A 27,960-nucleotide genomic window follows, 5' to 3' on the forward strand; every position below is an offset into this window, starting at 1 on the left:
TGGTCTCTGAGAAAGAAAGACTAACATGGGCAGGGGCCTGAGACGAAGTCAGAGCATCCCCATCTGTTGTGTGATTGCTGGGGGAGTGGAAATGCTGCCCTCTCCTCTCTGCTTCCCACATCTGTTAGCTCCTGACCCTGTTGTTTACAGCTGCGGTGAGATTGAACAGAAGAGCAATTTAGGCCTCAGTTCTTCTTTCCTTGATTTGCTGTGCCTGATCCCCCACACGTTCCCAAGCAAATGGAGCCCGGTGCCCAGCTGGAGTCAGTGGGCAGAGTGTGGGTGCAGGGGTGTTTCCACATGGAATTCCTCACAGGATCAGGTCCTTAGAGCCCGGCAAAGGGAAAATCCAGCCCTGGGGAGCATTGGCCATTCGGGAGGGATACGGGGCTGCCCTTTCTTATCGCGTGTTCTGGACAACGTTCCAGATGCCAGGAAGGGGATAAGTGCCTTAAGCAATGGGATGCTCCGAGGATGTAGGGGAACAAGTTTGTCTGCAGTATAGTAGTGGCTCTTGCTAGCAACAGCAGCGGGAAGTCCGTGCCCGGTTTCCATGACGAAGCTATGTTTTCAAAGCCTGGTCATATGGCCGTTAATAAGCTGAACGGTCTCTCTGGGGGAAGCCTTGGCAGCATCTGAGTGCAGATGTCTTATGCACCTCGCGGCCAAAGGCTGGGCTTGGACCGTTGGTAAATGGTTTCTGAGCGGCCTGCGCTAGGGTGAGATCAAGTGAAGGGCGGAGCCATGGGCTGGATCCTTGGCACATGTGAGTCAGTGGGTGGCGACTGACTTGAATGGAGCCTGACCCCACACGTTTACTGCTTACTTCAGGGTTCTAGCCTTGGCTCTCCCCAGCAGTGTGCGGGCCACTGCCCATCCCCGCCACTTCATCCCCCAGAGGTGGCTGCGCTCTGTGGTGAATTGGCTGCACGTTGTTGGTATCCCCAGGGCCAGCCCCAGAGACATCAGGCCTGCGACTCCGGGAGCAGCTGGCCTACACGTGGTGGGAGCTAGGAGAATACACAACTGCACACTCTTCTGCTGGTGGGGGCTTTCTCATTGCTCTCCCCAACCCCCTGTGCCCATCGCATGGGGCAGCAATGATGTGCCCCAAGGGCAGAGAGCTCCTCGTTGGCTGGCGTGATGCAATGCAGCAGCCTTGGGGGTAGAAGCGTGAAGAAGGGGAAGGTACTGTTTCCACTGGGACTCTCCTACCAAAACAGATGTGTTGCTGTGGCAGCCAGTTAAATAGCTGTAACCATGGAAACATCACATGGAAAGAAACACATGCTCTAGTACCCTGAGCATAGCAGGGGAATGAGGGGCTCCTTGGCTTCTGATCCCAGCTCCAAGTTTACTGTGGCTCTGGCCCATGCACTTAGCCTGCCTGCCCCAGCTTCCCCCTCTGAAAACTGGGCTTGCCCCACAGGGGTTCTGCGGCTTGTTAGTTAATTATGAAGTGTCTTATAGATGGAAAAGGACTAAGCGAGATTGAAATAATGCCCCTGGCTGGCATGGAGAAAATGCTGTGGTGGTGGAGGTGAGTTTAGCCATGGGCTTCCCTGAGCCATGCAGGAGGACAATTCTGTTGTTAACAGTCAGCTATAAGTTACAGAATGTGTCATCCAGGAAGCCACCCAAACACACTATTTGTTGACTTGCTGAGCTGGGGAGAGCAGAGTTAATTCCTTGATGCAACTATCTTGTTAGCCCTGTACCAACAGAGGGGAAGGCAGGCCTTGTCATCAAAGGCAGCAACCAGAGAGTCAGGCCCCCAGCGTTCTGTCCCTGGGAATGCCCGGGTTGATGGCTGCCCTTGGGAAAGTTACCTATGCCCTGACTTTCAAAAGGCTTGAAAATGCCTCCTCCGCACCACCAACTCTGCTCATGTTCCGAAACGAGCCCGTTAATTTGTGTCTCGATTTCCCTGTCAGTAAGCAATGATTGAGAAGAAGATTAATCCCTAATCTAGAGGATTTTAATGAATTTGTTTGCAAAATGCTTTGAGATCCCCTGTTGGACGGGATAACAGATGTACAGGGCTGGATCCTCTACGGCTGTAAGTCAATGACTTACACCGGCTGAGGAGCTGCAAGTTTATGTCAAGCAGACTATTAGGATTTGCACAGTTACGCTTTACAGCATGTTGAGGTGTGTTCTCCCTTTTCCTTGCTGTCCACAGGTACTTGAACCTTTCATCAGTCCTGATGCATCACTTTCTGGGAGCTGCCAGTCCCTGGACAGATCTATAGACAGGTAAGTCGGAGACATCACCGCGGACTTGCCTGAGAAATAAAATCCCCACCTAAGGTAGGGGTGAGCAAACTTCTCGGGTCGTGTCCCACTTCTCATCCCTGCGGTTAATATTGCCTCACCCCAACCTGTCTAATGAAATCCAAAGTGATGGAAATTTTGGTTATGTTCATTAAGAAAATAAGTATTTAGACTGTAAAAACTTACTTAATTGGTACATAAATGTGAATACACGTCCATAAAACCGGTAACATATTTGAGCATTTTTAATAAGATGGATGAGACTGAGACCTAGCAGCCAATCATGCTGTGCCCCACTTTACAGATTTAATGGCCCCTCTGGGGGGCCGCCTCCCACTTTGCTCACCCCTGACCTAAGGAATTGCTGGAGGTGTCCTGGGGCGGGGGGGTTACGACTTGGAGGACTGATCCGCACCTAAGCAAAGGGAAATGTGGATTGAATTCCAAGAAGTAAATCCTAACCCGAGGGAGCCTTAGCCTGCGGAATAGTCTCCCCCTGGAGGGAATGAAGGTGCTATGCCTTGAGTCATATGAGATGGGATTGGACAGAGGATAGATGGGAACCGTCCAGCACTACTGCTACTTTTAACCCTTATAGTCTGCGTGGAGCATAGGTCATCTGCAAGTCTCCACCACACTGTCTTGGGACAAAACTTCTAGCTGGCTCTAGGAGTACCCCATTTATTGTCCTTCAATCTCAGCAGACCTTCTCCACGTTGTCCAGTCCAATCCAGCCCAGCACTGGTATGGATTAAATGACCTACCTGGCCCTTTCCCTCTTTAATTTCTCTGGTTCTTGGAGGATATTTTTCCTCTTTCATCCCTCTGGATTTCTGTCACCAGATCGATACTGCTGTAGCTGTTTCCTGCCTCCTCTCTGGAGCCCTAGCAAATTCACATTCCATTTTGGTCAATTTCCTGGTCCCAAGATTAAAAAAAAAAGGTCATGATTTAGCTATTTACATCTGAAATTTTACACTGTTGTAACTGTTAAGGTCCTGACCCAAAACTGGCTTGTGTGGGAGGGGTCACGAGGTTATCGAGGGTGGTGGGTACGGCAGTGCCACCCTTAATTCTGTGCTGCAATTGCGAGTAGTGTTGCCTTCAGAGCTGGGTGGCTGGACAGTAGCAACTGCTGGCTGGGCTCCTAGCTCTGAAGGCAGTGCCACCACATGCAGCAACATAGAAGGAAGGAGGGCAGGGTTTGGTATTGCCAGCCTGACTTTCACACTGCTGCCTTAAAAGCTGGCTCTCAGCCAGCAGCCGCCACTCGCAGCCACCCGGCTCCAAAGGCAGCAATGCAGTGAAATGTGTGGTACTGCTGGCAGGATGCTGCCTTCGAAGTGGACCACCCAGCTAGTAGCATCCCCTTTTTGGTCACCTAGCTCTGAAGGCAGCACAGAAATAAAGGTAGTAATAGTGTGACCCCACCTTGAGTAACCTTGGAACTTCGTCCCCCTGCACCAGGGCCCCTAATTGAGCAATACTGGTCTCCCCCATGAAATCTGTATCATACAAGGTAAAAGTACGCAAAGGACCAAATTGCACGGTTCATGACACACTTTTCATGGCCCTTGATGTGTTTTGCATGGCCCTAAATTTAGTCAGACCCTACCCATAGTGCAAGTTCTCAACTGAGCTGTCCCAGACACGGATCCACCCCTCCAAAGGTGCTAAGGAGACCAGAGGAAAAACAGCTTAGCTCCTCTGGAAGCAGCAAGTAGGTCACATTGTGCTAAGTGGCTGCAGGTCAAGAGTTAGTAGTGCCAGTTAAATCCAGACACACGTTTGTTTGTGGTAGCAACCTTACCTCTGTGCAGAGCAGTGCCTGAGAGGCAGTGTTTTTGCTTTCTTTTGGGAAGCCATTTATTTTTCCTTATCACTGTTTTTTTTTTTTTCTCCCGCCGTCACTGTTTATTTCCATATTATATGAGCATCGTATTAGAGCAGTCCGATTTGTATCGGTTTGACCCTGGTGTATGCTCCGGCTTTGCACATGTCCGCTGTCTCGGCCCTATGCTCCCTTTACTTCTTGTGCCTTGTAATAATTTCCCCTCTTGCAGTTGCTCTTCATCAAATGTACATTAAAGGGGGGCTCCCTTCTGCCCAGCTTGTCTGCTCCTCCTGGTCCAAATAGTCCTCACCTGGAACAGCAGCACAGTGAACATGTACCAGCCTCTTCTTTGAACCCTTAAACTGGCCTAGGGCCAGGCCCGCTGATGTGGGGAAAGGGGGCAGTTGCCCTGGATCTGGGAGATCCAAAAGGGCTTGTGGCTTCTAGCCACTACCATAATAACAGTAGGAGTCAGAGCCCTTTAAATCGCCATCAGAGCGCTGTGTGGCGCATTCCAGGTGGCTCCAAGAGCAACGACGGGTGAGGGGAGGGGGGAGCTCCAAGTGGCGCTGAGGTCTGGCTGCCCCCAGTCCCCCCTTTCTGCTGGAAGTCCCACCCCTTCCGTAGTGTGGAGTCGCTCTCCCATCTTGCTCAGGGCCCTGCTCCCCGGCCAGATCCAAATCCAGTGGAGAATCTTCAGTGGGCTTTAGGTAGGGTCAAGCTTACGTAGTTCCCCTCCCCACACTCAGTTCACTCGGTCTAAGCATGAATGAGCTGGGGCAGCCTGCATGGTGCTGGGGCAATGCAGTCAACCTGTGGAACTCCTTGCCAGAGGGTGTTGTGAAGACCAGAACTTTAAGAGGGTTCAAGAAAGGTTCTTGGAGGACAGGTCTATCGATGGCTATGAGCCAGGATGAGTAGAAATGATGTCCCTGGCCTCTGTTTGTCAGAACCTGGGAAGGGGTGACTGAGGAGGGCTCACTTAATGATTACCTGCTCTGTTTGTTCATCGGGACACCTGGCACTGGCCCACTGTTGGAAGATAGGACACCGGGCTAGATGGGCCTTTGGTCTGACTGAGAGTAGAAGGAAGAAGTGCTACAAAGAAAGGAACTAACAGGAGGGTGTAAGAAGGTGTTTGTTAAAATAGATCATGTGGCTCCCTTATTGTCACACATTGGCAAATTACCGTACATAAGCCTGAAGGAGCCAAGCACCTTATGTATCTCCTTGGAGCTTGGTCCAGGGACTTCTGTGAAGAAGGGCTCCCAATGTTTTTTCCAATTGTTTGGTGCTGGCTGAGAGCACCACCGGCACGTGTGAGCAAAAAGAGTCGAGAGTTAAAACGAGAGGGCTGTTCTTGTTTGTTTCCCAGTTTGGTGCCCACATGTTTGGCGCATGAACACCTGACCCAGCTCCAACTGCAACCGCCTCCCTGCGTTTGAATTAGGAGAGAGCCCAGAGCTGTGTAAAAACGTCTCCAACCAACCGTCTCCTGGTCAGAGTTCCCTGGCTCAAAGCTGTCTTGTCTCAGTTCCTTCTAGGTACCTTCACCTCAGATGGATTTTTTTCCTGAGGATGCTCTAAAAGAGTCTAAAATAAGATTTAGAGTGAAAACTAAGATTTGGATTCAGCAGTCACTGCTGATCAAAGTCTCTGTATGCTGTCATTCTGCATGGCATTTGTTTTTGTGCCTGCTGTGCCTCAGACTGCTTCACGGAGCTAACGCGGTGAAATAATCTGAGCACTATGAGGCAGAAAGCAAGAGACACCATGAAGGTAATGAGGAAAAACTAATGTTCAGCTCAGCTTCAAAATCAGCAGAATATAAGTGAAATGAAATAGGAGGCAGCTAGTTTCTTGCACCAGCACTGGTAAGGTAGAGTGGAAGGTTGGGGAGACGAGGGAAGAAAGAGGCAAAGGCATGAGGAATTTGTGACGTTTAAGTACTCCTCGTGGGAATGTTGTACCAAGAAATTTAAAAATTCTGCACACAATATTTTCAAGTTCTATTTCGTTGGTCAAAATAACACCCTGTAATCACACCAATTTCAATTATTCTAGCAGTTTATTTTAAAATTCCTGTCAGCAACTATGTAACACTGCAAACAAAAAAGATACAGGAAACGTTTTTTGACAAATAGGTTTGTCTACTAGGCATATAAATACAGAACTTTGGAGTAATTCGTTTAGACTACAATAAAACAACTTATATCCTGCCTCCTGAGGAGTGGCGGGAGAAGGAAGTAATTCCTGAGAAGGAGCCTGCGTGTGACCTTGGAGAGAGGTTGGGTGTGGGTGGCAGACGTAAGTAATATATTCTTCTTGGGGGCACAGAGGGATTGTTAAAAGGCATTCACCCATGTGGACCCTGGCTGACCTCAGCCTCTCATTTTCTCCCCAACAAAAAACATTAATACCTAGTTCTTATATTGTGCTTGTCATCATTAGATCTCAAGAACTTTATCGAGGTGGTGATGGCATTATCCCTATTTTACAACGGGGGAAACTGAGGCAGAGAGGTGCTGTGATTGGACCAATGCCATTGGCAGAGCCAGGACTAGAACCTAGGCAGCTAGAATCCCTGTCCAGTGAGCTGTTCTCTAGGCTTAATTTAAAATCTTGATTCGGGTGCACACTGAGCATCCTCCATTCCCCGATAGACTCAGTGAAGCTATGGATGCTCAGCACCTCATGAGATGCTCCACAATGCACAGAGCAAGTCATTGATTCCTCGCTTTACAGCAGCGGGAGCCCATATAGGAGGGGTGGGAAATGTCCAGTGCACCAGCTGCACACAGTTTGTCAGGGTTAGCTGCTGGCAGGCCACCAGACAGTTGGTTTACTGGCATGTCTGCAGGCATGGCCATTTGCAGAGCCCCGTGGCTGTGGTTTGCCATTCCAAGACAGTGGGAGTGGCGGGAAGCAGCATGGGCCACTGGGAGCTGCGAGCAGACGTTCCAGTAAACAACCCACCCAGCAGTTCACCAGTGAGTGTGTGCGCCGGAGTTACCCCACCCCTGCCCTACAGGTTCATGTGCACCAACTGTGGTTGACAGTGTTGTCCATGTACAAGTCCAGGCCAGTCGAGCAGCCTTACAACACCAGGAAAGTTGCAAAATCGAGCACTCATTTGTCAGGAAAGGAAGTTGTTAGTTCTGTTCCCTTGCGCATATGTAATTACAGAATTCTGTGCTGTTCTTGTCACAGGATTCCTGCCTCATTCAGTGCACGCATTGGACAGGGAGTTCTCCAGCAAAGCACATGCTTAACTTTTTATGTCCCCAAGTGTTCCCACTGATTGCCCTTCGCTAAAGTGAAGCTCTTGCTTAAGTATCAAGTATAGCACCTGCTGGGCCAGGGCCTGACGGAAAGAAGCTTGCATAGTAAATTGGTCTGGAGTTCAATGCATCCTGCCTTTGTTCTGTTTAATAGTTCTAGGTAATGTGATGGATGTAGAATGAATGCAGATGTGATACTGATGACCTGGATGTGTTTGGAACAATGAAGTGTTTGTCTTTTCCCACAGCCCACCCTTTACCCAAACCCCGGTTCCCAGACGGAAGAGCCAACCCAAAGACAGTCTCGACTGCTTAGGTAAGGATACATGGGGTTTAGTGTCAAAGTACCAGCACAGCCATGCAGCAGCAATACAAGCTTTGAAAATATTTGTGTGTGAACCAGACATAAAAGAATATTACTAGGTTAAATCATTCAAAACAAACAAACTGGCTTCATTGCTCATGTTATAAATAGCCACTGCAGTTCATAAACCTAGAGATATTGGAAAATCTAAGGACCCAGTGCTGCAAACAGATGTTGCCAAGCTTAGTGATCGCTGCAGTGAGTAATCCTTTTGAAGTCAACTGGGCTGTTTAGGGTCCTAAGTGCTGTGGCTCCCGATTCCATTCGCTTTGAGGACCCTGAATCTAAAATCAGTTTCCTCCTCCTCCCATCCCCAGCCTCAATCGGGAGTAACTTCACTGAAGTCAATGGAGATATACCAATATAAAGCTGATCTGAGACAAGAAATGGGCCCTATGCCTAGTAATAGTTCCGTGACTTAACCAGCTGGACGTTAATGTTGAGTTGCTCATGAAGCTAAGTTCTTGCAAGTTACCAATACACCATCCTTAATACAATTTTCAATGTTACTGATGTCAGTTTGCATTAATAAGAGATGCAGCATTTTTAATTTTTGCAGTATTTTGCAATCCCATAGCAACACAGGCCATACAAAACTGAGCAATTTATATTACTTTTCATCTTTCTAGGCCAATTCTAATCCGCCTCACTTTCAGATTTGTTTCGTGTGTTGCTGTTAGCTTGCAAAATACCACAGAGGAAAAAAAAAACTCAATATGCGTTGATAAGAGAGACAATCAGAAACATTGAAAATGGTATTAAGGATCATGCATCGGTAACTTGCAAGAATTTAGCTTCGTGTACAACTCAGTATTAATGTCCATCTGGTGAAGTCATGGGCATTTTGAAGTTTTATAATGGCTTTTGCCACTAAAAATGGACAAATGGCTATCAGCTGATAGGCTGGTAACAACACACTTTTGTCTTGAGCCACACTTAGAGATGGGAGCATAAAACTAGGGCTTGAAGTCAGTACTTGCAGTGATGTTTTAATATGTCTCTGGAGGCAGTGGATTCATTTCACTTGGAAACCGGACTCTGTATCAGTGCTCACACATGGCTTGCTGTTAACCTCTTGACCTGGCATTGTTGCTTTTCTTGCTGCCCATACTTTAGCCATTATATGCTCTGCACCAGCACTAGTGTAATGGTAAAATCATGCTAAAGCAAGACTGGTGCCAGGAATGGCCTCCGAGGAGCAGCTCCTGGCTCACGGCTAAAACAAACAAGGCTTCGGAATAGGCTGTTTCATCAGGATTTGTTAGGGGAAAACAGGAGGTGAAAGATGAGTGGGAAAGAATTGAAGATATTTTAATCGAATGTTGTTCCATGCTACCAGTGATGGCACCCTGTACTTCTCATTATAAATGTCTCTAGCCTCATCTATCCAGCCATCTCTTTCTGACTCTCTCTCTCATTCCATTTTATTTTAAGGCAAACTTGAGCACTTTCACCCAATATAATCTCTTGGATCTAACCCAGTTTTCTCTCTGTGGCATTGTTCTGAATACGTAGAACCTCGTGCTCCAGGCATTAAACTAATTTCAAACATTTCTGCCTCTGGATGACCCATAAGTGGGGGCAAGTTATTTTACTTCTGCCTCCTCTGGGATTCTTGCACTTTCCTGTGAAGCATCTGTCATTGTCGGTGATGGGATAGTGGATTGGACAGACCTTGGCTATGATCCAACAGGCAAGCTTATTAGTTTCCTAAGTGAGAGATTCATAACCTTGAATAGAATCAGGCAGGGTTCTGTGTAAATTTGCTGCTCTGTAAGTAATGAGGTGAAGAAACTAGCTGTGGTGTGGGTTAGGACAGAGGCAAAGGGGTTAGGAGAGACTGGAAAAATATGTGGAGTGGAGCAGAGAGAAAAGAGAATGGAGGTAACTAGGGACAATGGGAGACGGGAAACAAAGAGAGGAGAAAACAAAACACACAGATGTAAGAAAATAGATGTTGTTGGAGAAGGGTGGTTCTTCTCAGTCACAGACATGAAGTCCTGGCTCCAGGAACGCCAGATTTAGCTTAGAAAGAGGCAGGCGCAAAGGTGATGGGGCCAAATCGTCTGAAAAATTAAAATAGCCTGGGGTTTTGAGCTTTTCCTTAAACACTGTTATGTAGAGCCTGCTCCTGTTGCAATCACTGGCAAAACTTGTGTTGGCTTCTTGGGGCCAAGAAGGACCCCTTGGGCTCAATCTTTTGTCACCGATGGGCAGATTTCTGAAATGAGCCATGGAGAATGCTCATCCCCAAGATGGGACAGTCCTGGTGTCTCCGTTGCATTTGCCTCTAAAGAACAGGATGTCCAGTGAGAGTGTGCTCCAAGAGCTCCTCGTGGAGTGGAACTAATCAAGACTTTTCTTTCTCTCCTGCCAGATTTCGATATCCCCTTTTGTGAGCGACTGGGGAAAGGCGGGACTTTCCCCAGGCAGTATCATCTTTCCCAGAGCCGCAAGGACTATAATGACGGTGAGAGGAGGACCGATGCGTGCGGGCTGCGGGGTGTGGCGGGAAGCTTGCTGCTACTTAGGAGGGATGGTCCAAGCCAAGAAATAGGACATTGTGTTGGAAATGGAGCAACTTAGCTTGAGTTCTTGGCTCTGTCACAGACTCACCACGTGACTGCAGGCAAGTCACTTAAACTGCTCTGTACCTGGCTTCCCCACTGTACAATGGAGACAGTGTCCCTGCCCTAGCTCCGAGGTGTTGTGAGGCTCTGATTTGAGAATGATTGATTGATTGATTGAAAGATGGCCACACGGATGGCCCTCACCACTCCAGATAGCGCCATGAATGGCCTGGAGGTGCCTTTTGCACATTGGGCTGGGAAGAGAGGTTGAGATAAGGGCTTCTCTATATAGTGCTTTAGTCCCCACCAGAGCAGTGTGAATTCTGGTGGGTGCTGGCATGTCGCATCCTCACTGGCTATGTGGGCCCTGGTAGCACAGACTGTAAGTTCCCTGGGATATGTTACTGTTTGAAATAGGACTATGTTACTGCAAACTAGGGAGGTTCTCGTGGACCCCAGCCGGGTCCACCCAGGCCACTTAGAACATGACACAGAAGTGTGCTCCCCTCTGGCATGGACGAACACATTGTGCAGACACCTCCTCATTCCTTGTCTCCGATGACCCCCATCGTAGGTCAACCTAAAGAGCTTGAGTTGAAGAATGAGGGGCACTGGGAGGGAGCAGAGACTGGTAGTCGGAATATTGAGTTGCATTCCTAGCTTTGCTCTCGTCACTACTTAACCGTGAGCAAGTCACTTGGATCAGAACATTTAAACTTGGAGGCTCAAAGTCAAGCACCTGAATTGATATATGTAGGCACCCAAATAAGTGGCTTTCTGAACATCAAGCCAGAAATACCTAATGTTAGCCACCCATGCTTGAAATTTTGGTCTTTAACTTTTGAGTCAGCTTTCCCCTCTGTAAAATAGGGATAAATGTAGCAAGTAGTCTGCCCTCATGGGAGTAGCCCTGACCTTTTGTGCCAACGTCAGTAGAAAAGATTTTAGGTGTTCCCTCCCTCCCTCCCTCTCACCCCGGGGGCTAAGAAAAACCAACTTCTAGCCAGTCATCAGCAGAGCAAAACCAGACAGTTGAGCAGAAAAAAAGGAGCAGCACAGAGGTTCAGCACTGGCATCTATGTCCAGGTCTACACTAGACATTAAAGTTGATTGTAAGTACGCAATTCTAGCTACAGCAATTACATTGCTAGAATCAACTTATCTACAATCAGCTTACCTGGCTGTCCTCATGCAGAAGGGACAATGGGAGAAACCCTCATCATGAAGTCCCTTGTTCCTTGCAATACTGAGGAGTACAGGAGTTGATTGTCAACCCCGAATAGTTTGATTTTGTGCATCGCTATAAGACATGCAAAACATAGAACCCTGGAAGATCAGCTCTAACTGGGTCAATCTTCTGCATAGTGGAGACATATCCTAAGGCAACTTCACAAGGTTCTGCTCCCCCTAGATCCTGGGCTGTGTCCCTGGCTCACTGACTTACTGCAGCTTACACAGGGAGTTTGTGACAGAGCTGGGATTTTAATACTCAATCCAGGACTGTAATTACTGGACCATCCTGCCCTGCTGCTCAATCCATTTCATAGTATCATAGAACAATAGAGCTGGAAGAGACCTAAAAAAGCCATCAAGTCCAGCCCCCTGCCCTAAGCAGGACCAAACCCATCAGATCAGCCCTGCCAGGGCTTTGTCGAGGTGAGACTTTAACACCTCCAGGGATGGAGACTGCACTGCTTCCCTGGGTAGACCATTCCAATGCTTCACCACCCTCCTAGTGAAAAAGTTTTTCCTAATGTTCAACCTGGGCCTTCCCAACCGCAACTTGACACCATTGTTCCATGTTCTACCATCCACGACCACTGTGAACAGCCTCTCTCCAGCCTCTTTGCAACCTCCCTTCAGTACGTTGAAGGCTCTTATCAAGTCCCCCCTCAGTCTTCTCTTCTGCAGACTAAACAGTCCCAATTCCCTCAACCTTTTTTCCATAAGTCATATGCTCCAGCCCCCTCATTATTTTGGTCACCCTCCGCTGAACCCTCTCCAGCATATCTGCATCCTTCCTATAATAGGATAATCCACATCCTTCCTATAATACCTTTCTGTTGAAGAATATTTAAGTCTTCCCTTATTCACCCTGCGAGCTCCAGCTACTCTGCTGGTCAGTTTCCCTTGGCAGGCAGCTCCTGCTGGGTTTCTCTTTTCTGCAACACGCTCCATGACTGTTCTTCAGGCCGGATATATGTTGCACAGATGCACCCGGGAGAGGGGAGAGCTTTAGAAACGAATAGTAACAGAGATAGCCACATTAGTCTATATACTATCAAAACAAAAAAGCAGTCCAGTAGCACTTTAAAGACTAAAAACATAATTCATTAGGTGGTGAGCTTTCGTGGGAAATGAGTTCGTTTTTTTTGATATCACCCAAGAAGCAGAGCTGACTTGGAGCCCCTCTAGCCCAGTAACTTGGAGCAAGTCAATTCTTTCTTCCATGCCTCGGTTTTCCCTGCTGTAAGATGGAGCTAACGATACTGTCCTTCCATATAGTAAAGCACTTTGCCATCAGCTGATTGAAAGCACCATGTAAGACTGAGGTGGTGGTGGTGTTAGCTCTTTTCTGTTCTTAATATACTAGCCGGGAAGCTTTTTGACTCTCCTTGAAGCAAATGTTTTCATTTGTATGTAGGTAGTAGTTAGAGGCTGCAGCAAAAGATCAGGGCCCCATAAACATACCTTGCCTCAAAGATCTGTGAGTGTATGCTGGGAATTAGACTCCTAAATCACAGTGTGGGTGTTTTTAAACCAGGCTAGCTGGTGGAAACCACTGTGGGGACACTTGTAATTTCATTTAAGCCTGGAGAGCATCGATTTCCTTGAAATTGGTTCCTTGCCAAGTTAATCTAAGGTTTTAATTGATATAAAAATACTCACACGGGATTTTGCATCAGTTGAGTGAAGGACTTGTCTACCCAGTGCTGCAGCAGGGACTGTAAGGGTGTCCCTGCCCCGTGTGGATTCTGCAGCAGCTTCTCAGCAGGGCACTTACAACACAACCCTTTGGTGCGCTCTGGGACTTGCGCTCTGTAGTAAGCCAGTTGAAACAGGTCCAACTTTTGAATCCAGATGGGGCCAAGCATATGACGAGAGACAAGATGTTGCAGGTCCTTGTCAGTAATCCTCCTGTTTCCCTTGTGAAGGCCGAAGGACTTTCCCGAGGAGTTACATCCCTCAGGAGAACCGGTTTCATCTCGTCCCTTCCAGCAGAACAAAGAGCTTTAATGGGGACAGCAGGCTCCTTACCTTACCGTACGAGGAACACAGGACCAAATGGTGGCTCGACTGTGACAAGGGACTGCAGGTTTTCAACATGTCCCCTGGCAAGTCCAGGAACTGTGAGTGAATTTCAGCAAACTGCTATTGAGAGTCTCAGGCCGGGAGCTTGTCTTCTAAGTACAGTCAGGCTGGGCTGGTGGACAGGACACCTCTAAGGAGAACCCAGGGGCTGGGGTGGTTCAGCAGATGATGGCACTTCCCGCTCAGTCCTGAGTCAGTACTGAATCCGTGCCCCCACCTAAACGGTGCTGTACTCGAGGGATATGGCTGGGAGAGAGCCCGGACTTCTCGTGCTTGTGAAAGATCTTGAGGCACTTGCCACAAAAAAGAAAAAAAAAAAAAAAAGTGTTTTCTGGGCAAACCACATCTGAGGCGATGATGTCCCACCTGCAGCCCCGGTGGGACAAATGAGTCGCCACTTCCCACTCTGAACTGCCATACAGCAGCACCGTGCCGTTAGTCAGCACTCCACTCCAGCAGTGGTTGCACGGTGGCGGGAGGTGGCGAAGGGACCCCCGCGGTACCCAGCAAAGCGCTCTCAGCCCTTCCCAGAGGATAGGCATTGGATAAGTGCACATCTTGGGGCCCAATCCTGCTCTCACACTGGCGTAAATCAAGGGTAAGGCAGTGGAGTGAAAGCGGTGCATGTGGGATGGAATCAGGCTGCAGGATGGTGCTGCTTGTCGGAGGTTCTAGTGCACCCAGCACAGCCCCACTTACTGCCCCCCCCCGTGTGATCTGCACTGCACAGGGGTAAGGTGACCCCCAGGAGCTGGCTGTCTATATGCTGTGTCCTTATTGTGCCATCGATCCCTCCAGCAGCTCTGCAGGCGCCGGTGAACTGGAGGCTGGGGAAGCTGCTTGGCAGAGGGGCCTTTGGGGAGGTTTATCTCTGCTACGATGCTGACACTGGCAGAGAGCTGTCGGTGAAGCAGGTGCCCTTTGACCCGGACAGTCAAGAGACGAGCAAGGTGAGCCAGAGCCTTCCTGAAGCGCGGGGGGGATTGTTTGAACTGGGAGTTGAGGCAGCGTTCCCTCAAATCCCTCCCACCCTGGAGTGGAATGAGTTTTCTTATGGGCACCAGCATGGAGGTGATGTGCACCACATCACCTTCATATTGATGCACATAACTAAATTCATGTGTTGGCAGGGGCAACGACTTCTGGGGGGCGTGGCTCTGGGCTGGGACAGAATGTTGGGGTGTAGGAGTATAAGGGCTCTGGCTGGTGGTGCAAGCACTGGGGAGTGCTGGGGAAGAAGGATTTGGGGTGCAATGGGGTACAGGCTCTGGGCTGGAGGTTGGGGTGCTGTCGGGTGTAGAGCCTCTGGGCTGGGCATTGGGGTGCAGGCAGAGGTACAGGCTGTGGGCTGGCGATTGGGGTGCAGTGGGGGACAGGCTTTGGGCTGGGGGTCTGAGCTTTGTGGTGCAGCTGGGGCTGAGAGATTTGGGGTGCAGAAGGCTGCTTAGGGCAGGGGCTCAAGGTGAGGCAGGCCTCCCTGAGTGGCTTCCTGATGGGAGTGGCAACCTGGGAGCTTCAGGGCTTGAGGAGAGATTGCTCCCCACGGCAGCTCCGAGCGCCTGTGTGTGGCTTAATGGAAAGCTAAGCAGCCATGCTGCTAACGGGCATCTTAAGTCAGTGCGTCACCACCTGGTGTGTCTGGGAGGGCAGGGGTGTCATGATTGCCTCACTCTTCACTTATTGCTAGGTGGCCTGGAGGTTTGGGGGATGGGGCTTCTGGTACCTTTTGTCTCCCATCTCACAGCTAGGCCCTGCATGAAAGCTATGCATAGTTATTGTTTGCGCTGGGCTGGCCCTCCTCACTCAGAGCTATTTGTGAGGTCTCACAGAGTCCACGGACACCTGCCAAGGCCTAACCCATTCAGTGATCACTCCTCTTCCCCTCCGGGACCTGCATGATACTAGCCCAGCCTACGTCTCCAGTCCTACCTCTCGCCATCTCCTTTCCTTTCTGCTCTTCTGTGATGCCGCCTCTACTCACGGCCCTGCTTTGCACAGCTGCTGTCTCCCCTCATTCCAGCCGCCCCTGAAAACCTGATGCTGCTCTTAAGCAACAAGGGGACAAGTAAATCTCCCTCTCCCTGTATCTCTCTCAAACAGTCTCAAGCAGCATCTGTGCTCTGCCTTTCCCAGTGCGTCTTGTCTGTCTTTTTGTCTGTAAGCTCCTTGGGAGAGCTGCAGTCTTTCTCTGTGAGTTTTGTGCAGTGCTGGGGATATAGTTAGTCCTTCAGAAACCCTCTCTAAGCCTGAATGTGGTTGGTAGTATTTCTGCAGAGATGACTCATGTTGTAGGTCTTCTCATCATGTACCGTCCTGTATCATTGTAGGAGGTAAATGCCTTAGAATGTGAGATCCAGCTGTTGAAGACCCTCCGCCATGACAGGATAGTCCAGTATTATGGCTGCTTGCGGGACCCGGAGGAGAGAAAGTTGTCTATCTTTGTGGAATACATGCCAGGGGTAGGTATGGCTGTAGCCACCCCACGTAGTTATTTATAGAGATGGGCCTGGACTAGACAGCTGAATCCAAAAACCTCCCAGCTCGGATGAAGTTTGGACCTGGAGTCTGTTTTTGCAGCCTACTTCTTATCTCTCTAACAGGCCAAATCAAAATCCTGATTCCAAACACCGCAAATGTTGGGGCAGTCAGACCCTAATGGGAACATTGCAAAAAGGTCCTGTCTGTGGGAGGCAGGCTGGAATGTGAACACTTTTGAATTTGGCATTAAATCCAGATCCGGAGCCAATCTCTATGGTTGGGCCCATCCCTAATTATTTATTACAGGGCAGTCTGGGAAAGGTTAATTGTAGTACAATCAGTGCACAGCTATCCTGGGTTATTTATTTTGACACGTGCACATTAAAAACACATTGTTACTAATTATCCTGTCCTGGAAGACCAAGTTGCCTTGTGGAGATGCTCTTTTATCATGCGAGGACATCACTGAGTCATGACTCTGTTCATGTAGAATGAAGTATCTCCTGGGACAGTGTAAGATTATGATGTTTACATGTCTTGCTATATGGTGCAGGGCATAGAATTTATATCTTAACTTACTGAAGAAGTAAGAAAAGCCAGTGCAAACTTCTTGGAGCAGAGCTTTAGCTGGTGTAAACAGAGCAGTACTGATGCACACTGGCTGAGGGTCTGGCACCCTCAGGCCGACCTGCCCTGGTGTTACATACAGCTCCTTACACATCATCTCTAGGTTGGTTTGTGAGAGCACAAACCTCTAGTTATTCATATATTTTTAAGGCTAGAAGAAACCATTAGATGATGTGGTCACAAATAGTTTTGGTATTTGGCAAACATAGTAGAAACCCCCCCATCAGAGCTGCATGAACAACAATTTGTGCATATTTGAATTAGCCTCTTAGCACAGTCCCCTCTCTCAGCCACAGTCAGACAAACCTGTTTGTTTCTGAAGGCTCTTTCTGGTCACTGACACAAACCCCCACGCCTGGGACCAGAGGGATGCACCCAATGCAGTGCAAGCTGCACTCACTGTTTGTGCTAATGGGCTGTGGCCTGCTAGGAAGTCAGCATTTGTCCCAGGAATGTTTCTGGTCTCACGCGCATCGGAATGCGAACCACTAAAGATTGACTTTTGCTCCATGGAAGAGGACCAGCTCCCAAGCTGTAGGGGGCAGCAGTTTTGATGTGCTGCACTGGGCTGAGATTCTGATTTAATGCAGCTGGCGTGGCGAGAACTCCAGGAAATCTCACTTGCATGGAGCCTTCCTCACCGTGCTTGACTCTTGGTCACCTTCCCTTCGTAATTCACTCCTTTGAACAGCTGGTGGAGTGTCTTCTGAACGCACAAGCTGCACCCTTCGTTATGTTAACGGGTGGTGAAAGAGAATGATCTGTTTGATTCTGGTAGCCAATGAGCTCCTTAATGGGACTCAGCCTCAGTGCACCTTTTGGTATCCAGCCCCTACCCCACAGACTGAGATACACAGAAGGTCAAAAAATGTAGGGTTTCAATGCCTACTCAAAGATTTGCTATCAGAGGATGTTGACAGAACTCCCAGGTGACACCCAGCTGAGGAGGAGGGGCCCTGATAGGTTCCTCCCACTAGAACACCATTGGCCATGCCCCCTTTGAGGTGGGAAGGGGCAACAAGGGAACCGAGGACTAACTAAAAACTCAGGGTGGCGGGGAAGAAGTTGGGCAGTAAAAGCATCCGCAGGGGACACAGACACCACCTGCTGCTCCCCAGTGGGTGAAAGGTGCCAGACTGACAGCCCTGGAGACTTTGTCCATAGAACAGGAACCAGGACAAATGTCCCTCAGACCAGAAGGAATCCTTCCTCAGCATTCGGAGCCCTGGAGCTGGATAGCTCCACCATGTAAATATTCTCTATGGAATGGTGTGTTGCCTGGAGGTTCAGTGAGGGAGCTGTAGACTGGAATGCATGAGAGCCTGTTGCTTGAGCTCCCACTTAATTACATTCAGTAATAAAAAATCAGGCTTTGAGCTTCAATGTTCCTAGGATCAGTCCTGGCAGCATATCTGTCTGGGGATGTTGCTACACCTGGTTGCCCATATAGGCCTGTGAGACATCAGTAGCTTCGGCTGAGCGCATTTCCAGCCTGGGGACACGAGTTGCTAAGAGAAGGTGTCTGTTTGTCCTGCTTCAGTGTCCAGTCAATGTGCAGAAGTCTGAATCTTCTCCAGACTAATGGACATGTTCCTTTCCCTTATGCAGTGGGAAGGATCAAGCTTACAGACTCGGGGTGCATCTACACTTACCAGGAGATGGACCCACTCAGGGCCAATCTTCCAGGGCTCGATTTCACATACCTAGTGGGGATGTGAAAAATCGAATGATATGGGCTCGACAGGCGACCCCTGAACTCCTCATTATCTCAAGGCATAAAGGAGGTCAATGGAAGAGTTTCTTGTAACTGACCTCCCCCAGTGAGGACGACCAGATAAATCACTTGTAGATGTGTTGATTGCAGCTACGCAATTGCCATAGCTGGAACTACATATCTAGGATTGACTTTCAGGTCTAGTGTAGACCTGCCCCAACTTCCTGTAAACCAGCTGACCAATGATGTGGTCCAGCCACTTACAGGGGGTTAGAGAACTACGTGGAGTTGGTGAGGGTTGTGTGTACAATACTGACCCTTTCTCATTTGTCACAGGTAGCTCAGGGCTGATGCTTGCTCCCTAATGTTTATCAGCATCTCTGCTTTCATACGTTCCACTCTTATGTCTCAGTGTTAGATTCAGTAAAGCTTTCTATAAACCAGAAAACCTTGCAGTGTGTAAACTGGTTATGCTAAAGACTCTTTTCCATCTTTTATTCAGCTGTGACACTGCGAGTATACTTCCCAGACCTGAAGCACAGCTCTAGCGTAGTTCAAAATCTTGTTTCTCTCACACGGCAGAAGTTATTCCGAGATATTACCTCACCTGACTTGTCCCTTAGAAAATGGTCGGAGAAGTATCACAGCCAGTGTGACACAATAGGCCACATTGACTGACTGTGCTCCTATGGACTGTGGATATTTTTCATTTCCAATAGGGTTCCATAAAGGACCAATTAAAAGCATATGGTGCCCTGACCGAGAATGTCACCCGGAAGTACACCAGGCAGATCCTGCAGGGAGTCTTCTACTTACACAGCAATATGATTGTGCACAGGGATATTAAAGGTCAGTGTCTTGGTCCCAGATATTGAGTGGAAATACTTTAGCCTCCTTTTGAGAGTCCCCATCTCTTGCAACAATGTGAGCTCAGCACAGGCTTGAGTTGTTAGGCACCCAAGACTTGTTGAGTTGCCATAAATCAGAAGCCACTTTTGGAAGATACTGGCCTAACATTTTCTTCTCAGGCTTAGTTTATTACCCTGTTAAACAGGAATATTAAATAATTACCTGTTCCTGGGGGTGCCATGGGGCTGACATAATGTCTTTAAACCCCATTGGGAAGTGGAGATTTTCAGGGACCAAGAGACAAGCTTCTCTGAAAACTCCAGTTTGAAAAAACAGGTCCCTGCCACAGTGCGTTCATGTAGCTAAATGTTGCCTTTCCCTACTCTGAAGATGCTGGGCCTTTGCCTGAGCCTCCCTGTGCTGGCACTGCTTTCTCCCAGTTGCAGTTCTATCTCTTGGGTTTTTATGCTTGTCCCTTAGGTGCCAACATTCTGCGAGATTCTGCTGGGAATGTGAAACTAGGAGATTTTGGAGCCAGCAAACGTATTCAGACCATCTGCATGTCTGGAACTGGAATTAAATCTGTCACTGGAACACCCTACTGGATGAGCCCAGAGGTGATCAGTGGAGAAGGCTATGGAAGGAAAGCTGATGTGTGGTAAGAAACGAAGGAATCTCAGGGTAAAATCTCCACTGCAGTGGGTCAGCACTGCATTTTTCTAATGTAATTTATATCTGCTTGTCTCTTCAAGAACTACAGGGGTTAACTTTCCAAGGCTAAGTAGTAAAACTAGCATTTGCAAGACAGTATGCGTTAGTGGCTAGAACCGATAGCTGATTGTTAGAACTGGCCACCAAGGCTTTCTGTAGTGAGTGGGTGTTTGGATGTTCATCTTGAGACACCTTAAAAAGGGTCTGATTTGCGGAGGGTGGGAGCACAGCAGCTACTGAAATCCAGGCTCCTTTAAGATGCTACATGGTGTACACCCAAAAACAGAAGCATCCCAAATCCTTCCTTGCTTGTGGAAATTTCCAACCTGGATGCTGATGTTGGGTGCTCCAGTTTTTAAATGTCCAACTGTTGATTCCTTGAAGTCGCCTTTAAGTAACCCTGAATAACCTCCCTTTTATGGGAACTGCAGGTGGAATCTCCATATTGCAGGCACCCAAAATTGGTGGCAACTCTTGAACATCTAGGATGCTTGAGCAATGCAAGATTGGGCCCTGAGTCTGAACAGCTGAAGTAATAGTAGTGCTCTTAACAAGCTACAACAGTACTGTAAGCACAGCACATAATACTTGTGTTGCTTGTGAGTGGCGTGTTTTCTACCCCCGAGCAATGTAAGTTTACACTGGCAAAAGTGGTAGCATAGATACACCCTTAGACATCTAAGTCATTTAGGTGCTGAGCAGAGCAATGCCTCTGGAGCTCGGTGACCCAGCTGTAAAATGGTGATAATAGCACTGCCCTAGCTCCTAGGGGAGATGAGGTCAAATGCATTAAAGAGATGCTCAGATACTACACTAATGGGGACCGTGTAAGTATCTGACATGAGGAGATGCTGCAGAACTCTGGAAATCCTGCATCCATTTTAAAATTGGAGGAGTGACTGAATTAACCGTGAGGTTACACAGTGAAATCAATTGTCTGGTATTTATTTTTTTACCGTAAATTCATTTTATGTTTGTGCACATTCTAGAGTTTAGCTTACCACAGATTGTCAACTTTAAATTTTGGCATTAACAATCCATTGAAATGCAAGAAACACTTCACATTTCTCAAAGCTAGTGTTTCAGGCTCTCTGCAAATACAAGCAGACATCATCTGTAGATCTTAACCTTGATAACGTGCTTTGCATCTGTCTGTACAACCACAAAGGCTAGAAACATGGTTTCAAAATGAAAGTGTGGAGCAAATTCTACAGCAAAGGGTAAACCCTACAGCAGAATCTGTATCATAGAATTCACATTGGGCCATGTTCTTATATTCCACTTGAACTTTAGGTACCTGTGACTTGTGCTGACCCTGTGCACTGGAACAAAATTCACCAAACTAGAGAATTTTGTTTCCAAAGCATTCTGTTTTATCTTTATAGCCTTAAATTTAGAGACTTTCATATCCATGGACTAGTTTGGGGTGAAATGGGGCAGGGAATGAGCCAGTAAAATGGCTGGACAGTCTCTTTTCTAATCCTCTTGCTCTCCCTGTTCTCTGTTGCAGGAGTGTGGGCTGTACCGTGGTGGAGATGCTAACAGAAAAGCCACCCTGGGCAGAATTTGAAGCCATGGCAGCCATCTTCAAAATAGCCACCCAGCCGACCAAGCCCCAGCTCCCGGATGGCGTCTCGGACTCCTGCCGCAACTTCCTCAAGCAGATCTTTGTGGAGGAGAAGCGGCGTCCCACCGCGGAGGACCTGCTGAGACATCCCTTCATGGCCTGCAGCCTCTAGGCCCTTGCAGAGCGTTTCGGGACATGCAGGTGGAAGATAAAAGGAAGTTGGGGGGGAGGGTTAAAAATAGACCCGTAGAGCTTTGCACTCTGAAATGCAGACCTCCATCTTGGTTGGGATCCATCGCTCCTCATTTTAGCTGGGGAGCCAGTGTGGGTTTTCCTTTGTAAGCTGCACTTATGACCACCTGACTGCGGAGATGTGGCTGTTGCTATGCCTGGGGTTGGAGGGAGATCGGAATTGGGGATATATGTCAGAACACACTGACCTCGCTGCTAGTGGCAAACTAAGCCCCCTTTTGTTGATTGGATGTCTGGTAGTGGAGGAGCTTGGGGTAATGTCACGCTTGCCTCAGAGGAATGATGTGAATGAACTCTGCTGCCCCACTGCCACAAGGGAGCCGTGTCCTCAGTAGTGTAGGATGCTGGGTAGCCAGCGCTGCCATTTCATCTTGAGAGACACTGGGAGGGATTGAGGCGTGAAGCAAAGGGCAATAAACCCAGGACGGAGGAATGACTGGCATAGAAGTGTCATTCACTTCAAAGGGGTGAAGAAATCCTGTTGGGGACGTGGAGATGAGAGGCGGCAGGAAGGCAAAGTCCATAGCTATATTGCCATCTTACCAGAGAGGCAGATTAGGCTTGTGTTGTGCTGTAGGTGGTCACAGGCTAGGAGCAATAGCCTGCTTTAGCACCAGGCATCTAGTCAAGGACGTGATTACGATACAGCCACTCTGAGTCGACACTCTTGTACTTGTAACACAGTGTAAGTGCAAAGTGGTGGTGTTCTCTGGATGCAGGAAGGATCTTCACAGCTGAAGCTAGCCACAGGACCTGTGTGTGTCTGTTCAGTGTTCAGCTAAGTGTGTCTGTCTAGAACTGATGCCAGTGGCCCCCTTAGCTCAGTGCAAGCTCATTCTTCAGCACCTGACGCTGTTCCCACTGAAACAGGGTGAGGTTTGTCACTGCTTTTAGTGGGAACAGGACAGGTGAAGGATGTAAATAACCATCCTCTTGCATCCCTGGCTGTGCCAACCTGTGACCAGCTCCAGCCAGCAGAACACTGAGTGCCTCCAGCTCTGTGCCTTGTGGGATCGGACCTTAGATGACACTGCAGAGCACTGAGTGTAGAAAAGCCGTGGGTGAAGTGGAATTCGTCCCAGCACATAGAGCTAAATGAGGGCTGTGTGCCTCTCAGGACTTCTAAAGAAGACATCGACGGGACCTCAGTGATACAGACTCTGTGTGGATGCTGCATGCGTGGGCATATCTCACCCTGATGCCAGGTCTACATGAGACCATCGTCACATGGAGGTATGAAAAATCCATGCCCCTGAGCAATGTAGTTACACCAACCTAACCCACCATGTAGATGGCACTAGGCAGATGGGAGAGCTTCCTTCACCAACAGAGCCATGTGGTGGATTAACTACGCCAATGGGAGAAATCTCCTGTTGCTGTAACAGCATCGTCACAAAAGTGCTGCAGTAGTGGGGCTGTTTTGGGTTCCATAGAAATGTAACAGGGATCTCTACAAGGTGATCTGAATGGTCCTAGAGCCTGATCCCTACCAGGAACAAGCTCCTGAGAGATTGCAGAAGTTACAGCAGCATGACACCAGTTTCAGAGCAGAGTCCTGCTGGTAGAACTGGGCTGAGAATATCATTCTGGAGGCCTCTGCAAGAGGAAATAGAATAGACTCGGCCCTACAGAGATCAGGGAGAGTTGTGCTGTTGACTTTAATGGGCATGGGATCAAGTCGATAGTTTTCTATCAAATTCTATCACATGGCTCCAAGAACCTTTCATTATTATTATTTATTTGCATTCCCGTAGCACTTGGGAGCTCTGGTCAGGGTCTGGAACAACGTTGTCTCTAATCTTCTCCATCAGAGAGCAGAAAAAAATTTGTTATGCACTGAGGCATGTGTGGATGTGAACCACCCGTTGAAACATGGGTTGTCGACTGGGGGAGCTGTGGGTGTGCTGCCAATCAGCTGGGTGTCATCTGAATCTCTCCTGGGCAGCCACCCAGGCGCTCAGCTTCCAGGGAACAGTGGTCTGGACTCTTGCCTGTGACTCTGTTCCAGAAGGATCAGATGACCTTAGGATGACCAAGTTTCTCAGAGCGTCCACCCCACCCTCCCCGCATGGGCTGGCCCAAGCAGCTTGCCCAAGACGCCTCCCTGCGTGAGGCTACAGCTGGTGTCACCACTCACCTGAGCCCTGCCACCCCTCCCCAATGTTGATCAAGCTGGCAAGAGCAGACAGGACAAATGCCGTCTTCTGCCCTTGTGTTTGGCACCTTTACTGCTGTTCTGTTCAGTAGGTCCTTCCCTAAAGAGTTATTGGAAAACAGAAAATGTTTTACATTATTTGTGTATTTGAAAATTCTTCCCCTTTGCTGCCCTGATTTGAAAAACCTGCCCTCGTCACTTCTAATAAATTGAGAACAAAGTCTGACTTCCAGCCAGTCCATCTGGATTTGATTCCCAGCCTCTCTGAGGACCAGCAGGGGGATGTTGACCATAGGCGCTGTACGACGAGCAACATGAAGCCATGTGAGGGCAGGGCTGAGATGTGACCTACTTCTGAAGATCTGTTTGCAAGGTTCATGGAACTCTTTCTAGATGCTGCTGCCAAACAAATTCCTCCATGTTTCCATTCTCCCTCCACAAGTCCATTCCAAAGCCCCACACTATGACTGGCACTTTGCAGCCTGCCCCAAGTGGCAGCACCAGGCTGATTTGCTGGCAGTGTCACAAGTCCGTCCCTCCTTATAGAGGCCATATTTCCTAACAGGAAAATGGGACATCATGTGGGGTGCGCCTGAGTCCCCACGCCTGGCACAGTCTGACCCAAGCCACTCACCTGAGCCATCTCTGAGAGGCTAGGCCTGGTGTTGCCGTTTATCTATCTCTGCCTCCCCGCAGCTGATCAGGTTGGTGAGAACAAACAGGACAAATGCCCACTTTTGCCAAGGAATAAAAAATCAGCACAGGGCTTAAAAACGACTGTCACAGCCAAAACGGGATTATGGACACCGTGCACCTCCTTGCCCTGCAAGGGAAATGAGCAGATTCAGCCCTTTGCCTTGCACAGTGGCCTTTCCTGTCCATATTGGCTCAGGAGTGTTTCAGGAGGAGGAGTTAAGTTTCTGCCCACCTGTGTGGGAGGGGGAATAACAACTTCTCAGCAACTCCGCAGGGAGATAAGGGGGCCGCTTACACACCTGGAGCAGCTCGTGGTCGAGCCCTATGAGAACAAACCTGTGTATGCAAGGAGGGGATGACAGACCCTGGGCTCCATGGCAGGCTGCTGAGAGGCTGCTTATAAATAGCGAGAGGGAAGGGAGAGTTTTTAAAACACGAAGAACTATCCTGACAGTATCCAAATAGTGCAGGTTTACCCTTGTCTTACTGGATAGTTGCTTAGGCTTGTGGGGTGGAGGGGTAGTTTTCTCTCCCACCCCCTTAAATGATTTTGTGTGGGTGACATATCTCACTGTGATGCTGGAGGTCAGGCCTCTTTGCTTGATTTTTGCACTCGCCAGGGAGCTGTGCCATGAGATCCTGATTCCTGCCAGGCAAAAACTGAGCTAGCATCCTGGAGCTGACAGGGGTTCAGTTGTAGGAAGGCCATTGGGCTCAGGTCTGCAGGCCTCATGCAAACAAACTGCCAGTAATTTTTGACACATGCCCAGGCCTGATCCTGGCTCTCTCATGCATTGCTGCCCTTAGAGTTTGCTCTGGAAGTGGAGATGTTTATCTAAGTCTAAATGCAGCTCTGTTATGTAGGGCAATGCCCACAATGGGTAAACTCCACCCCTGTGCAGAGGGATAGCAGAAAGTTCTCCTCTCTCTCTCTCTCTCTCTCTCTCTCTCTCTCTCTGTGTGTGTGTGTGTGTGTGTGTGTGTGTGTGTGTGTGTGTGTGGCCTTGCACATGTATGAATTTCACCACAGGGACCCTCCTGCAGCACACACAGCCTTGGTCAGTTGGGATCTTGTACCACCTTCTCGTGTGTGTGTGTGTGTGTGTGTGTGTGAGAGGAGAGAGAGAGTGAGTGCGCTTGCTCCTCAGGTGCCTTTGTCTTTTTTAAATGCCCTTGCAATGTTTTTGCTGTATAAAAAAATGAAACAAGGGAAAGACAATGGAATATGATTCCATATACAATTTTTTTACATGCCATGTATTGGAAAGTACGTTCATCATATGTATAGTAGAAGCACTTGGCTCTTATCAAATCGTGCTTTTTTTTTTTTTTTTTGCAATATTACTGATATTGTATCATGTCTATGTATTGTAATTTTTTCCTTATTTAGGGAAAAGGCTCAAGTGTGACATTGTCTATCATCTAGACTTTATACTGTAGCCTATAAATCTGTATAATTCCTTCACATCAGACCAAATATTGTTAGCCAGCAAGCTGTACATAAGAAAACAGAGTGTAGGATGTAGAAAGCTGACTCGTGGAGGGTAAGATTGAGGCTATAATCGGAACTAGATGCCTTGTATGATTCAGCCTGCAGAGACAGCTCTATTTTTTTTTTTTATTATTGGGGGGGAAAATAACATTGAGAGAATATTTAAGCCAGTGATGACTGGGGTTTTGCTAGAAATAATGTATTTCTTAAGGTCTGAGACTTGAAATTTGTTTGCATCGCTCTGTGCAGTGGTTGGCCATTCCTGCAGTAGGGTATGTCCCACCTTGCCGTTGAGGCACTGGTCCAGTGTGCGTTCTCGGATGGGCGGGCAGAGATCACACCGGGGTCAGACACTAAGCATCGCTAGAAAAGAAAGCACCATGCAGAGTGGAGTATGGGAAATAAAGGGTCATGCAGTACGTGTGAGGATGAGAACTGAGACACAAACTACAGCTGTGTGTAAAAGTGGTGAGAATAAATCCTCTTCCCCATTATGCTGTGGGAATTCAGTCAGGTGCTTGAGAACCGAATGTGGCCAATTCACTGGAGCCTCATTTTTATATATTTGCCTGCCTCCCTGCATGAATCTATCTTCTAAACCAGACCCCCTTCAAGGGCTAGGGTCTGAATTGAGAAAGAGTAGCCCTGGAAGGTAACTTGACTTTAGAGAGAGAATGCTGAGTCACAGATCCTCCCTTGCTTCCTCCTTGTTTCTGACTGGACGTGATTTCTGTAGGCCCATACTCACAATCAGTCCTCTACGTGCCAGGGAGGGAGTAAGGAGGTAAATCAAACCCCTGAATCTTAGTGCTAGCAGTGCTGATGAGACAGCAATGGTTTATTCACTGCCAATGCAACTGAGTTCTTCCTCCTTACTCAGCATGATAGGCCCTGATCCTGCAAATACAACAGTCTTTCCATATGGGCCGTCAACAAGATCTGAACTCCTGTTACCTTCACTAGTAGATGGATGAGTTGTTGCTGCCTAAGCTGAAGCCATGACTATTAGCAATCAAGTGTGGCTGACCTTCATCCTCTTTTATGGACCAGCCCCAAGATGGAGATGAAGACCCAAGCTCCCAAGTCTGGGGTGCTACGCATGCCACATTATTCCCTAATCGGCAAAACAGAAACCACTCATGGAACCAACAATAACACATGTAAGTAATCCAATAAAATGAGACCATTCATGCTCACACACAAACATTCGCAGGGTTAGGCCAGTGTTAAATAAGAAATCCTTCAGCAGGCCAAGTGGGTTAATGAAATGTATTTGCAAATTCCTGTCTTTTCTTTAATCTGATCAATGATGCTATCATTGGTGTAGTACTCTCGCCTGGAAACACTGAACTCACTGTAGTATCAGTATATCAGGTGTCTCAAAACTTTCTGTACTTGGGGGGGCAGGGCAGAAAGCCTATATGAAACAGAGAATAACGCTGCAGGTTTGGAAAGCAAGACACCTTGTCGAATGTACTTTGTAAAATTCTGTAAATGTTCCTCCCACCCCCTCCCAATGCATGAAATTAAATATTTTTTAACTTTGTGGTATTGTGAAAGCAGTTTTTCTGTTTTATTGGGGTGTGTTCATTGAGGTGAAGTGTTTCATTTTCTAAGTACACTATTGTCATGCACACATGCATAATATTACTGGAGACGCGTGCTCTGGCATATATTCTTCTTCCAGGGCTTGCTCCTAACAATTCTAGGTTGCGTGCGTGCCTGCGCGTGCTGCTGGAAACTTCCCCTAGCAGCTACCTGTTGGGTCAGCAGTGGAGCCTTCA

At 48.2% G+C, this 27,960-nt stretch overlaps 1 protein-coding gene across 5 annotated transcripts in view; it reads left to right on the top strand.

The window, feature by feature from the left end:
• The window catches only part of LOC142008146 (mitogen-activated protein kinase kinase kinase 3-like), a 129,627-nt gene extending 101,906 nt beyond the window's left edge, over positions 1-27,721 (top strand). For 4 of the 5 annotated variants that reach the window (XM_074985156.1, XM_074985158.1, XM_074985159.1 and 1 more), the window contains 9 exons: positions 2,183-2,256; positions 7,638-7,705; positions 10,131-10,223; positions 13,479-13,673; positions 14,434-14,585; positions 15,963-16,094; positions 19,174-19,303; positions 19,784-19,961; positions 21,525-27,721. In XM_074985156.1, the coding sequence (XP_074841257.1) occupies positions 2,183-2,256; positions 7,638-7,705; positions 10,131-10,223; positions 13,479-13,673; positions 14,434-14,585; positions 15,963-16,094; positions 19,174-19,303; positions 19,784-19,961; positions 21,525-21,753 (1,251 nt within the window). In that variant the 3' untranslated portion in view covers positions 21,754-27,721. The remainder of the gene's footprint in view (positions 1-2,182; positions 2,257-7,637; positions 7,706-10,130; positions 10,224-13,478; positions 13,674-14,433; positions 14,586-15,962; positions 16,095-19,173; positions 19,304-19,783; positions 19,962-21,524) is intronic. The other variant, XM_074985157.1, reaches the window with a different exon arrangement.
• The last annotated feature ends 239 nt before the right edge of the window (positions 27,722-27,960 follow it).

The sequence above is a fragment of the Carettochelys insculpta genome, chromosome 2 (genome assembly GCF_033958435.1).
Source record: "Carettochelys insculpta isolate YL-2023 chromosome 2, ASM3395843v1, whole genome shotgun sequence".
Lineage (NCBI taxonomy): Eukaryota > Metazoa > Chordata > Testudines > Carettochelyidae > Carettochelys > Carettochelys insculpta.